The sequence below is a fragment of the Diaphorina citri genome, unplaced genomic scaffold, assembly GCF_000475195.1.
Source record: "Diaphorina citri unplaced genomic scaffold, Diaci psyllid genome assembly version 1.1 scaffold2933, whole genome shotgun sequence".
Classification (NCBI taxonomy): Eukaryota; Metazoa; Arthropoda; class Insecta; order Hemiptera; family Psyllidae; genus Diaphorina; species Diaphorina citri.
The window spans coordinates 12,695-25,832 of record NW_007380346.1 but is presented as its reverse complement, the minus strand read 5'-3'; the positions used below and the strand labels follow the sequence as shown (position 1 = coordinate 25,832).

The window sequence follows — 13,138 nt, the reverse complement described above, 5'->3', positions numbered from 1 at the left end:
TAATAGTAGTAGCCTACTGCTGGAGTAAAGGGACTTTTCAGTCCTATGCGAGCAGTATAAATGAGCACTATTATTATTATTATTATCCTGGGTCGGAATCGAACCTTCGACCTACTCTCCAAGCTAACTATTCACTCTCCTCGGTCCCAATTAGTCGAAATAATCGAGGTTCTACTGAACTCTCACACTTGTTTGAAAACTCGGTAACTTTGTAAAGATCCATATTCTGCCAGTCTAGTTTGGAAGAAAGTGCCTGCCTTGTCAGCGCTAGGTCGTGGGTTCGATGCCCGCCTGATGCGAACTTTATCCCAAGCAGATAAGGTTCGTTTTAGGAACGGCTGGCTTTCTCCTATATCCTGTCTTCCTTCTCTCTTCGATTTCGGGACGATAAGACCTTGGTTGGCAGTTGCATAGTACACCAAAGAAATCTATGCACATAAAAATAAAACAACAGGTAGGTAGTTCTCCTATATCCTGTCTTCCTTCTCTCTTCGATTTCGGGACGATAAGACCTTGGTTGGCAGTTGCATAGTACACCAAAGAAATCTATACACTTAAAAATAAAACAACAGAGGCGAGGAAGTGAAAGCCAGAGAGGAACAGCACAAGCTACTCCTGTTTGTACATCACAAATGTAAGCCCTTAATCATTCATGTTATTTTCACACAATAATGTAGGTGCAAATTTCATCAAATCATAAAGAGGGAGAGAGAGAGAGGGAGGAATAGAGAGAGGGAGAGGGAGGGAGGGATAGAGAGAGAGGGAGAGAGAGCGAGGATGATGAGCTGAGTGACTGGGGCTTCGACCCTGCCAGCACCATGTCCACGTGAGCTCACGTGACGTGATAGTAGTGTGGCTGTCCTGAACGAAAAGGGCGAGGGAAGCCAAAGAAAGTGTGGAAAGATTGTGTGAATCAAGACTTGAATAAGAAAAATCTAACAGGGTATGAGGTATGAGGTACACAATAAGGCTGCCTGGAAGAGACTGACAAGAAACGCCGACCCTATATACCTAAGCTACTTTTAGAGATTCTCTACCATTGCACGTGTGACATGTTTGGCAACAATGCCTATTTTTTTGCTGTCACATTGATCTGGACACACTATAATTACGAGTATGTCTAGTCTACAGGTCTAACTACAGCAATTTAAATTAAAGAAAATAATCTAATTGACTAGCCTAGACCATGACTACTTTTTATCTCCCGTACTTTGCTTCGGTTTACTAATTCTTATTGTTTCCGCATCTGAATGCACTAACTTTTTACTTTCTTTTCGAGGGCGGATTTTATCCTGATGGGATAATGTTCGTTCTCGGAACGGCTGGCTTTCTGCTGTAATGTCTTCCTTCTCCCTTCGATTTCGAGACGATCAGACCCTAGCAGTTACAGTTCCCTCTATCAAACCTCTTAAAAAAAAGACCCTTATGAAGCATGAAGCAGAAAAGAACCATTCATAAGGGTAATTCGCCGCATGGATGGTTCTTTTCTGCTCAATGCTGTCAGCCTACTGTAGGGAAGACACGATAGATTAAATTTTATGTAAGGCACATTGCATATATACACAAATATTTTCAGGCGTTTTATTCGTTATCAGTTCTTCGCATACGCTACCTCTACCTCCAAACACTCCATTTTCTTAGCTTTCTACAGGGACCGTCTGCCTGTAATCGTTTTGTCAGAAGCTTTCAGCCGAAATCGCCTCGACCCGGTACATTCTCACCATGGATACTGCTTCAAGAACGCTCTGGCACTTATTCGGACAGTCTTTTCAGAGTAAGTATATAGTACCTACAGTGAACCTACACACTCTTAACTCTAGCTCACCCTCTTTTCCAGAACAACATACCGGTAAATTCTCTCCCCTCATGATGCATATTTGGAGCCCTCTCTGGGACTTCTTTGAACAGCCTTTTCCAGTAGGTAGGGATCTGTACTCTTTCTATGAACATCATAAAGGTTACATTCACTCCAGACTCTCCACTAATAATGGATTCAAGGACGCTCAGGGACATCCTCGGCCGGCCTTCGCGTATACTCTCTGAACATCATATACATCACAATATAAATACTCAAATGCCGAAAATAGAACGCGTACGTCGCCAAATTCCGACTGAAATAGTAGTTATCGTACAGGATACAATAGTGTTCCCACCCAAAATGAAGGAACCAATCAGATTGCAGGAAATCCTTACACTGTTGCAATTCAGGTAAAGGTCTATTTTTGATAACCTCTCTCTTCGGAAATCCTTACATTGTTGCAATTGAGGTAAAGGTCTATTTTTGATAAACTCTCTCTTCTAAAATGCAGAGGTAGCTTAAGTTCAGAGGTTGGATTCCAGAACAGGTAAGGTGGATATCGCCTTACCTGACTTTGTTTCACTGTCGGAGGAAGCATGCCTATTTTTTTGCTGTCACATTGATCTGGACACACTATAATTACGAGTATGTCTAGTCTACAGGTCTAACTACAGCAATTTAAATTAAAGAAAATAATCTAATTGACTAGCCTAGACCATGACTACTTTTTATCTCCCGTACTTTGCTTCGGTTTACTAATTCTTATTGTTTCCGCATCTGAATGCACTAACTTTTTACTTTCTTTTCGAGGGTTTTGACAGAGGGAACTGTAACTGCTATGGTCTTATCGTCCCGAAATCGAAGAGAAAAGGAAGACAGGATAGGAGAAAGCCAGCCGTTCCGAGGACGAACGTTATCCCATCAGGATAAAATCCGCCCCGGGCGAGAATCGAGCCCGCGACCCAGCGCTTACAAGGCAGACGTGCTACTAACCAACTAACTAGGCTGGCTGTTTCATCTCAATACCGAGTTGGTAAACCCCTGCACTAGTAAAAAAAAAACTTACCCTTTATCCTCAAACCGGGCAAAACTAACATTATTGTTGTACAGCTGCATACACCCGTCCAAACTAACATCATGGTAGTTACCGCCGGCCGGCCTCTCTTCTGGTTTAAGAGGAAAGAAACTGATCACAGTCAGGTTGTGGCCTCTCCGGGCCAACTCTAACAGGTAGGGCTTGACGTTCATGAAATGGCTGAGGCCGTGGTGAGGGAAGATGGCCAAAATGTTGACACTGTAGGCCGGGCCGATGAGACAGAGAAGGGGAAGGAGCCATGCGTAGGGTGATAGGAGCATTTTGGATTATCGGCCGACGCGATGGTCGCTTTAAACTGCTTCACTTGTGGAAAATTGAAATTATTTTTAAAAGGCACTTGGGGATTTTTCAAGTTATCACCTGAAAAGTTATCACCTTGCTAGGGATGGGCGATATTTATAAAAATATCGATATTCGGAAATATCGATATATATCGCCCATCCCTACACCTTGCAGTCCTGTGTTTACAGTTAGGCGGGTATCATGTCCGTCTCACAGACACGGTATATCTTAGGTATGTCCAAACACTGTTAAGATAAAAACTAGATATTGGTAAAAACTAAAAAAAAAGAAAGAAAAAAAAAAAAAAAAATATCTAAAGTTAGGTACCCATGTATGGGTATTTGGGAGAAAAGTTGAGTTCAAAAATGCCTAAAAACCTACAGGCCGGGGGGCACTTTTGCAAATTAGACAACAAAAAACCTACAGGTACCACCTACTCACCGAATTAGGTATTATATTTTACAGTACATTTCCGAAATATTTGTTCACGTACGGGAAAAACCGCCTGAAAAATTATCTATTTACAAAAAAAAAAGAATAATAATAATAAATCTCGAAAGGGAATCTAGCTAAAAATATTTAACGATAACGATATATTTTTAACACTCAAATCTCGTCCAACAAAAATTCGCGAACATTCCGCGCCGTTAGTCGAAGTCTACTAATCTAGAATCTACTGTCAACTGAGAAAATTCTATCACGATAAACACATTCATTCATATGTTTACCTAGGTACCTCCCTCCTACCTAGTTGAATACCGGCTTACCTAATCGACTTATCAGCATGCTTGATAAAGAAATTGGTACCTAGGTAGGTAGATTCCAGAATTTTTTTTATCACAAATAGTGAGCAACATCTGTTCGAAAAATCCGCGGCACAAATAAGACTTAGACAAAAAGAAGCAGAAAAGCCTCGTGTGAGTATTTTTATTCCGAGTGTTATGTGAGAAATAAGTCTGAGACAAAAAGAACCAGAAAAGCCTCGTGTGAGTATTTTTATTCCGAGTGTTATGTGAGGTATGTGACGAATCAGTTCACATGTTTTGGCATTCTCCGTTAGGCTAGCCACACACTATCAGGTAGACCTCATCAGGTGTCAGGTATACCTGACAGGTACACCTGATCAGGTCCGCCTGTCAAGTCTACCTGATACCTGATAGTGTGTGCTGATAAGGTAGACCTGACAGGCGAACGTTTTCAACCGTACCTGTCAGCTCTACCTGATAGTGTGTGTGCTCATCAGTTATCATATCAGGTAGACCTTACGGGCGGACCTGAACAGGTGTACCTACCTGTCAGTGTCAGTGAGTGGCTGGCCTTAGAAGCTGTGATCTGTGATGTTATCTAGGAGCTAGGATTTTTTCTTGACTTTCTAAGAAATTCGAGTGTTTCTTTTGTTCCGACTTGCCATTTCTTTGTGAGGTCCGTGTCGAGAGATGGACTGAAATAGATAATTACTTGTAAGCGCTAGGCCGCGGGTTCGATTCCCGCCCGGGGCGGATTTTATCCCGATGGGATAATGATCGTTCTCGGAACGGCTGGCTTTCTCCTATCCTGTCTTCCTTCTCTCTTCGATTTCGGGACGATAAGACCATAGCAGTGAGAGTTCCCTCTATAAAACCTCTATCAAACGGAGTTATGTCATTTTTTGATAGTAAAAGTACCTAAGGTACCCAAGTATCAGTTACCTACATTGGATATACACAATAATATATGATACCTAAGCAGGGCCGCATTTGGGGGCCTCCCCCTCAAGCCCAATTTTTCTCCTTTACTGTAGGCCAGGCTCCGAAAATTTGAAGCATCCACCCCCGCGGTACATCACTGTTTGGACTCTCCCCCCCCCCCCCCCCCCCCCCCCCTCCCTTGACAAAATCCTGGATACGGCCCTGTACCTATAAGTAGGTATATCTATCTACCTACATAGTAAGAGCGTACGGCTAAGTATAGTATTTCACGAATCACGATAAGTAAGTAGGGTAAATCCTATTGTTTTAGAGCGTCATCCTATTGTTTTAGAGTGACGATTTCCAACTAGCGGGCCCTGGGCCACATGTTGCCCACCAGACCATTTTTGAGGCCTAGGGCGCTTTTCGGATGTGCCTTACGGGATTTTCGCTCTTTTACTATGGGGTGGACTCCGGAAATGGAGCATCCATCCACCGCCCTCAAGAAAGTCCTGTGGATACGGGCCTCCTAACCTATGTACCTATGTGGCCCGCGAAATACCTGCCAACTCTGCCAAGGTAGCATGTGGCCCGAATACGCATGGAATTTGGAAACCCCTGTTTTAGAGCATCTTTAATCTCTTTGCATGGGGTATGCAATGCATACTATGCATGCACAATAAGCACTTTTAATCTTTGCCTTAAAGATATGTTCACACATAGTTGACAACCCGCCGATCGACGAGATGAATCTTTGTTATCGAGTTAGTGTGGACAGACAGTTCTGTCGACTATGTGTGGACACACCTTTAGACAGAATCAAAAGTCCCGTTTGAGCCCAAAATCTAGGTACTAAGACAAAAATTCATACATTGCCTTCTTAATAAAAATAAATAAATATAAAGTCCGGATAAATTATTCAAAGTCCAAACCTTGTACGCGGGTCTTAGCTCGATCCAGGAGAGTGGTCCTCTGGGCCGGATCAGTCCGGTAGGGAAAGTTAATGCCGGCTATCTTAACCGGATCATTGACCAGGATAAAACCGGCACTAAACAGGAGGGAGAGGGAGAGACAAGACTGGATGAGGAGGAGCAGCTGGAACGTCGACAATTGGTAGCGCTTGACGAAGTAGCCGCCTGCGGGGTTTAATTAATTAAATTTAATAAGTCCTATTGAGGGGCCCTACGTCCCCCTTGGGATCCCAGAACATAAGTCAAGTATGTTAATAAATCCTATCTATGTATTTCTTCTGTCACCCGTATTTATGAACAAAATTCTCGCTCTGTCAGGTTGGATAAGCAGGTGTTTGGAATTGATGCTTCAGTGCTACTTGAGAGCCAATATTTTGTTCATAATAAAATTATGGGTGAAAGACTATTTTTTTTCTTTCTTTTGAAGACGTTCGACAGAGTGAACTGTAACTGCTAAGGTCTTATCGTGCCGAAATCGAAGAGAGAAGGAAGACAGGATAGGAGAAAGCCAGTCGTTTCGATAACGAACATTATTCGTTCAGGATAAAATCCGCCTCGGACAAGAATCGAACCCACAGCCTAGCGCTTACAAGGTAGGCGTACTACCCACCAAACTATTTAGGCTGGCCAACCATCATCTTTGTCGGACTTGTTTGGTCCAGTTCCGCACAAAGTCTACCAAACTGACAGAATGTTCCTAACCTGATATAATGCCCAGGAATCCGGCAGGTACAATGAGACATCCCATGATGATGGAAGAGCCTTTGGTACTCAGACCAAACTGATTTTGAACGTATTTGCTCATGAAACTGTTGAAGGCGCTGAGGATGAAGGCCTCACAAATGCTGAGTAGGCAGAGACCCACGTAGATCTGGAAATCAGAATTAATTATAGAGAAATAATTAAAAGAAAAGAGAAGTACCTATCCACACGCCTAGCTAATTATTGTACAAATTCGGTGCCCTAAATATCTACATGCCTAGCTAATTATTGTACAAATTCGGTGCCCTAAATATCTGCATGCCTAGCTAGGTAATTATTTTACAAATTCGGTGCCCTAAATATATCTACATGCCTAGCTAATTATTTTACAAATTCGGTGCCCTAAATAAGGTGCAGAATGGGCAACTAAAAATCTACAGTACCAAATCGTACGTAAGCCCTAGGCCGCGGGTTCGATTCCCTCCCGGTGCGTATTTTATCCAGAAGGGATAAAATTCATTCTCTGAACAGCTGACTTTATCCCATTCTGTCCTTCTTTTCTCTTCGAGAAATACCTGCCAACTCTGCCAAGGTAGCATGTGGCCCGAATACGCATGGAATTTGGAAACCCCTGTTTTAGAGCATCTTTAATCTCTCTGCATGGGGTATGCAATGCATACTATGCATGCATAACTATAATAAATACCTACATACTGCAATTACTGCGAGCACTATCTATCAACGATCAAGTTACCTGTCGCGGCGGGAAGAGAGAGGGGGGGGGAGGGTTATCGATCAATAATATTTAGGTACGTATCAATCGATCTTAACCTCATTCAATAGGTAGGTACATATAATACCTACTTCAGCTCATTTTAGACAAGTTCATGTAGCACCGCAGTGAAATGTCCCGGTGTTCAGTAGCCCCTAGTCCACTTCTTCATTCACCACAAAAATCCCGCACAAAGTCGGTGGACAAAAATAGACCGACCACATAATTATAGGAACAGACATCTTATTTTATAACTCCAACCCTGAGATTCCTGGAGTAAGAACTAAGGGCTCATGAAACTGTTGAAGGCGCTGAGGATGAAGGCCTCACAAATGCTGAGTAGGCAGAGACCCACGTAGATCTGGAAATCAGAATTATTTATAGAGAAATAATTAAAAGAAAAGAGAAGTTACCTACCTATCTACATGCCTAGCTAATTATTTTACAAATTCGGTGCCCTAAATATCTACATGCCTAGCTAATTATTTTACAAATTTGGTGCCCTAAATATCTACATGCCTAGCTAATTATTTTACAAATTCGGTGCCCTAAATAAGATGTGCAGAATGGGCAACTAAAAATCTACAGTACCAAATCGTACGTAAGCCCTAGGCCGTGGGTTCGATTCCCTCCCGGTGCGTATTTTATCCTGAAGGGATAAAATTCATTCTCTGAACAGCTGGCTTTATCCCATTCTGTCCTTCTTCCCTCTTCGATTTCGGAACGAGAACGAGAAAACCTCAATAGCTAAAGTTCCCTCTATCGAACCTCTTTTTTAAAAAAGCATACATAACTAATAACTATAAATACTGTTAACCCTTGACTCACCGGGTTCTGCATAAGGGATTTGATCATGGTTCCAACCGGTTTATTCTCGTCTTGGATCTCCTGAATGTTATACAACTCATCTGGACCAGTACGGGTTAAATTTTTCGGATACAGAAGCAGAAAACCTCCAATGACCAGACATACAATGCCGGCAGCTGGAAATAGATATTAACGAAAATAAAGGCTTTCTCAGGCCAGCCACTCACTATCCTGACAGGTACACTCGATCAGGTCCGCATGGTGCTTTCACACAATAAGAATTTTTCGGATACAGAAGCAGAAAACCTCCAATGACCAGACATACAATGCCGGCAGCTGGAAATAGATATTAACGAAAATAAAGGCTTCTTAAGGCCAGCCACTATCCAGGTCGACCTGACAGGTACACTCGATCAGGTCCGCATGGTGCTTTCACACAATAAGGTAGACCTGATCAGATGTACCTGTCGTCAGGTCTACCTGATGGTGAGTGGCTGACCTTGGTCCTTTTGACAACTATAGGTATGCTCTAGCAGTGCAATAGTCCTAAACTAAAATGGACGCGGCACATCAGGGATCAGGAAGAGACCGCCTTAACATAGGTATGCTCGCTAAAATTTAGGCCCAGAGAGAAATGGAAATAAAGCACCTACCACAAAGTGATGCTCTACTACACCCACTGTGATGACTGGTTCATCAGTGAAAATGTGGCCAGGCCAAAGTTGATGAAATTGGGCCCGGGGCTGGAAACGTACCGAGAAACAGGAGCCACCAGGCCCCAATCCACAGTTTACTGGAGGAGTTGATCGTCAGGGGCGAATGGTGGACAAGGAAGTCGGTGTGAATGTTGTCCAGAACGAAGCCCCCTACAATGTACCCGAACGCCGGGCCTAGAATACTTGCCGTGTAGAAGAATCCTGAAGAAGAGAGAAAAAATATTCTTTACCCCCCAAAAACCAATGTCCTGCAGGTAGGTACCTAGAGTATATTGGTTCCACACATAATTGACGATTAGATAGGGGACAGTCCGTAATCCACTCCAGTCAAGTGAAGACCATGTCCAGAAATATGTATGATATTGTACTTGACCATTATCTCAAACTAAACAAAATAGTTGACGACCGTCAATTGACGGTCGACTGAAAAAAAAAGTTGTCTTTTGTTCTTTTTTCACATCGATCGATGGCCGTCAACTATGTTTGGACAAAGTTTAAAGACGTTCGTTAAAATCAATGTCCTACCAAAATCAAGAGCAGTGTGATTTCTACTTGAGTTTTCTACCACGCGACGCTATTTCTTTAGTTTGTGTTATCTGCCTGTTATAAACAAAGACCATTCACTTGAATCCTTGATCATACCTTGGATCGGATGGAATCCTTATACCTTATAGGTACCTTACAGCCTTACACAATCATTAGTAGGTAATGTCATTATTTCCAAGTAATGATGATGAAAAATCAGAAAATCTGGAATTCCATCATTAGTAATGACACTAATGACATTACTAATGATCATGTAAGGTACCTTTTAGATCAAGAGTTAAGGGTGTATCGCCTTAGAACCTTAAAATCACAAAGAGTTCTCTGTTCTCTTTAATTTTAAGGCAAATTTTTCCAATTATAGGTATGAAAATAGAGTTCAATCTAACTTCACAAGGCTGGCATGAAAAGATCAGTCAAACTTACCAACATACAGTGGCGACTTTCGCTTCGGAATGTTCTCATCAATCCAAGTCACCGCGAGCGTATAAAGTGGCGTAGCTCCAATCCCTACCAATGTTTGGCCCAGGATGAATATCGCCACCACCAGACCACTGCTACTCTCGGGCACTGGTACGGGGGAGGTTGAGGGTTCGATTCCCGACAGACAGAGGTCCGTGTCGTTGTCCCCGGAGTAGAGGTCCTCAGGAGGCACCAGGAATTGGGGGAGAGCGAGGACTGCGGAACCTGCGCCCATGAAGAGCAGACCTGTGGAGTGTTGAAAGAAAGGAAGGACCTAATTTACTTCCTGATTTGCAAACAGGCATCTCGCCAGCCTAGTGAGCTTGGTTGGTAGAGTTCCTGCCTTGTAAGCGAAGGGCGGCGGGCTCGATTCCCGGCCGGGGCGGATTTTATCCTGAACACATAATGTTCGTTCTCGGAACGGCTGGCTTTCTTCTATTCCGTCTTCCTTCTCTCGTCGATTTCGGGACGATAAGACCTTGGCAGTTGCAGTTAACCTCTTAAAAAAAAAACTTACGCCAAATTTGATTGGCCAGTGAGTGGTCAAGCGATCACCAGAAATACGGAAATGTGCGGTTTAAATTCCTGCCGGATAAAAGTCTGGTAATTAAACGGGCTTTGGCCCCTGACAGTTTGAAATATATTTACCGAGAGCAATGTAGCGTGGTTTATCCGTGTGCGGCCCACCAGTACAGTTGCAGTCCTCTATAAAAACACTTAAAAAAAAAAAAAAAAAAAAAAAAAAAAAAAACCTTACGCTAAATTTGATTGGCCAGTGAGTGGTCAAGCGATCACCAGAAATACAGAAATTAATGTGCGGTTTAAATTCCTGCAGGATAAAAGTCTGGTAATTAAACGGGCTTTGGCCCCTGACAGTTTGAAATATATTTACCGAGAGCAATATAGCGCGGTTTATCCGTGTGCGGCCCACCAGTGAAGTACACAAACGGGATAAGGAACAGCACAGTGGCAACATCGTAGCCGGCCAGAATATACGCTAGTTGAGACGTTGCCAAACCGAACTTATGCTCAAGACTGAGGAGGTTGAGGCGGACGAAACCGTTTTCGAGCGTTCCCTGTAGGAAGGAGGAGAGGCAGAGGGAGAAGGTGAATGTTCGGATGCTGATCTGGTGTTAGGACACGCCTTGCCGTACGCGAAGACGTCGCCCCAGCCCCGGGGAGAATGGGTGGGGATGAGAAAAGGGGGGTAAGAAGGTGTGGTGGGGTTGAGAAGGTTTGTGTTGGGATGAAGGGTGTCTGTTTTGGGGTTTAGGGGATCATTGGCTGGCTTTAGGATATTGTTGGTGCTGGGTTTTAGGAGTTCTTTGTCTGTGTTGGGTTCAAGGAAATTATTGTTTGGTTTTAGGATATTGTTGGTATTGGGGTTTAGAATATGCTTGTCTGTGTTGGGGTTTAGAAAATCACTGTTTGGCTTTGGGATATTATTGGTGATGGGGTTTAGAAAAGCCTTATCTGTGTTCGGTTCAAGGACATTATTGTCTGGCTTTAGGACATTATTGATGGTGTTGGGCTTTAGAAAATTCTTGTCTGTGTTGCTTTCAAGGTAATTCTTGTCCGTACTGCCTTTCAACAAATTTGGATTCTGTGGGTCCTTGACTGTTACAGTTGTTGTTGGGTCCTTGATTGTTACTGTTGCTGGTAGGTCCTTGACTGTTACAGTTGCAATTACTGGTGATGTTGCAGTTACTGGTGATGTTACAGTTGCTGGTAGAGCCTCTTCGAATTCCTCAGCTTTCAGATTTCCAACAATGGCATCAAGCATTTCTTCAATGTCATCCTGACTTATGTCAAGAACCCTTTCATCTCGGATGCTGTCGTTTTCCATTCTGCTGACTTTGTCGCGTAGTTTGTTCATGACGGAACTCTCTATCAGTTGACGATAGAAGTTCAGGGTCCTCCTGTCCTTTTCTATGATGAATCCGTTGGATTTGTTCATGGAGATACAGCTGCACTTGTAGAAGACGTTGATACCTGAAATATGTCGGGGAATTCTCAGTTTAATCTGTCACCTGATGAGGACACACACCATCAGGTAGACCTGACACCTAATTGGGTATATATATATATCTGAGAGTGAGTGGCTTGCCTTAGACCAAGCTTCTCCGGCGCGACAACAGTAAGGCCAGCCACTAACTTTCATACCATTCCGACGGTCGGGACGTATGTGGCGGAAAAGGCTTCAGACCAGGATCTCTGAGGCGGCCTGACAGGCCTAGGTCTCAAGTTTTTTCCGCCACACATGTTCCGACCACTACACCACCGAGTTAGGAATATAATTTCTTCAGATCCCATTTTCTCCTGGTAATACTCACCATCCACATGGAAGTCGAAGAGGACTTGAAAAAAGTTCAGAGTTTGAGGAAGGAAAATACTGAGGGCAGGGGGGAAAAACACTAGGCTATCTCAGTTCGTTTGTAGGTATCACTTTTTGTGAAGGAGAAATTAATAATCTCAGAGACTTATTGATAAATAATTAAGTGAACAAAAAACATCTAGCTAATGTCTAAATCTAAACTTATTTGAAAAATAAAAAAACACAAACACAACTGGTTGATTGTTGATTAGAATGATTAGGTACAATAAACTGGTAAAATCTAAAATGATTAGGAGACATTCAACAACATTTTGTTCAAAAAGATGTCGGACTTGCTGAAAAGAAAATAAATGAAGGAATGAGAGTGGCCAGAAAAGTTTCGGTACCTTGAAATGCATACCCCGTCCACGCCAAATTCATCGAGGTTCCCAAAAAAACTCGACCTGGACTCGAACACCTATAGTGCTGGACTTTAGATCCATCTGTTTGGTAACGGCATTTCAGTTTAAAAGACGGCAAACGTCCCTTCTCTAGTTTCTTGTCAAAAGGGATCAGTTATTTTTATTTACTTTTGTCTATTATTATTATTCGTGTTATTATTAGACATTATTTATTGTCAATAAAATTTACCTATGTCACGCACCTTCATACTTGATCTGTAACGATAAAAATTAGAGAAAATAATACAAAATCGTTGAAAAAAACTGTGTGTTTTCTGAATTTATGATCATTTTTGACACCAATATGATTGACCAGTGGCGCGTGTTCGGAAAGCAAATTCTTAAATCAAGTCCCCCACAGCTTAGTGGTCACTGCGCTCATTTCGCACGCGTGAGACCTGCGTTCGATACCCGACGGGGTAAAAAATTTGTACTATGCAAATGATTGATTCCGTGACTGTCTGTTGCGGGACCCACTCAGCCTCGTGTAAGGAAAATTAGTAGCTATGTGTAGGTAACAATACATAACACAAAGAAAAAGCATTTA

General features: G+C 42.7%; 2 protein-coding genes across 2 annotated transcripts; both read right to left on the bottom strand.

Annotated features, from left to right (window-relative positions):
- Positions 1-5,758: 5,758 nt before the first annotated feature.
- On the bottom strand, positions 5,759-7,115 carry LOC103519774 (solute carrier organic anion transporter family member 5A1-like). The gene is made up of 3 exons (XM_008484856.1): positions 7,092-7,115; positions 6,517-6,685; positions 5,759-5,979 (listed from the first exon to the last, which is right to left on the bottom strand). Exons 1-3 carry the CDS (start codon positions 7,113-7,115, stop codon positions 5,759-5,761), a joined length of 414 nt encoding a protein of 137 aa, XP_008483078.1.
- A 456-nt stretch (positions 7,116-7,571) lies between these two features.
- LOC103519772 (solute carrier organic anion transporter family member 4A1-like) lies at positions 7,572-12,807 on the bottom strand (the record flags this gene model as incomplete). The annotated part of the gene is made up of 7 exons (XM_026831138.1): positions 7,572-7,649; positions 8,117-8,271; positions 8,851-9,012; positions 9,781-10,062; positions 10,709-10,943; positions 11,285-11,808; positions 12,795-12,807. Coding segments are annotated over 7 exons (1,449 nt in total), but the record flags the coding sequence as incomplete, so codon positions are not given.
- Positions 12,808-13,138: the final 331 nt, after the last annotated feature.

Excerpts from the sequence above, each read along its gene's own strand:
- LOC103519774 (XM_008484856.1), bottom strand. The coding sequence starts at position 7,115 with ATGCTACCTTGGCAGAGTTGGCAG. Across the intron at positions 6,686-7,091 it reads TACCTTGGCAGAGTTGGCAG|ATCTACGTGGGTCTCTGCCT; the intron begins GTATTTCTCGAA and ends TCTGATTTCCAG. Across the intron at positions 5,980-6,516 it reads ATTCCTGGGCATTATATCAG|GCGGCTACTTCGTCAAGCGC; the intron begins GTTAGGAACATT and ends TAAACCCCGCAG.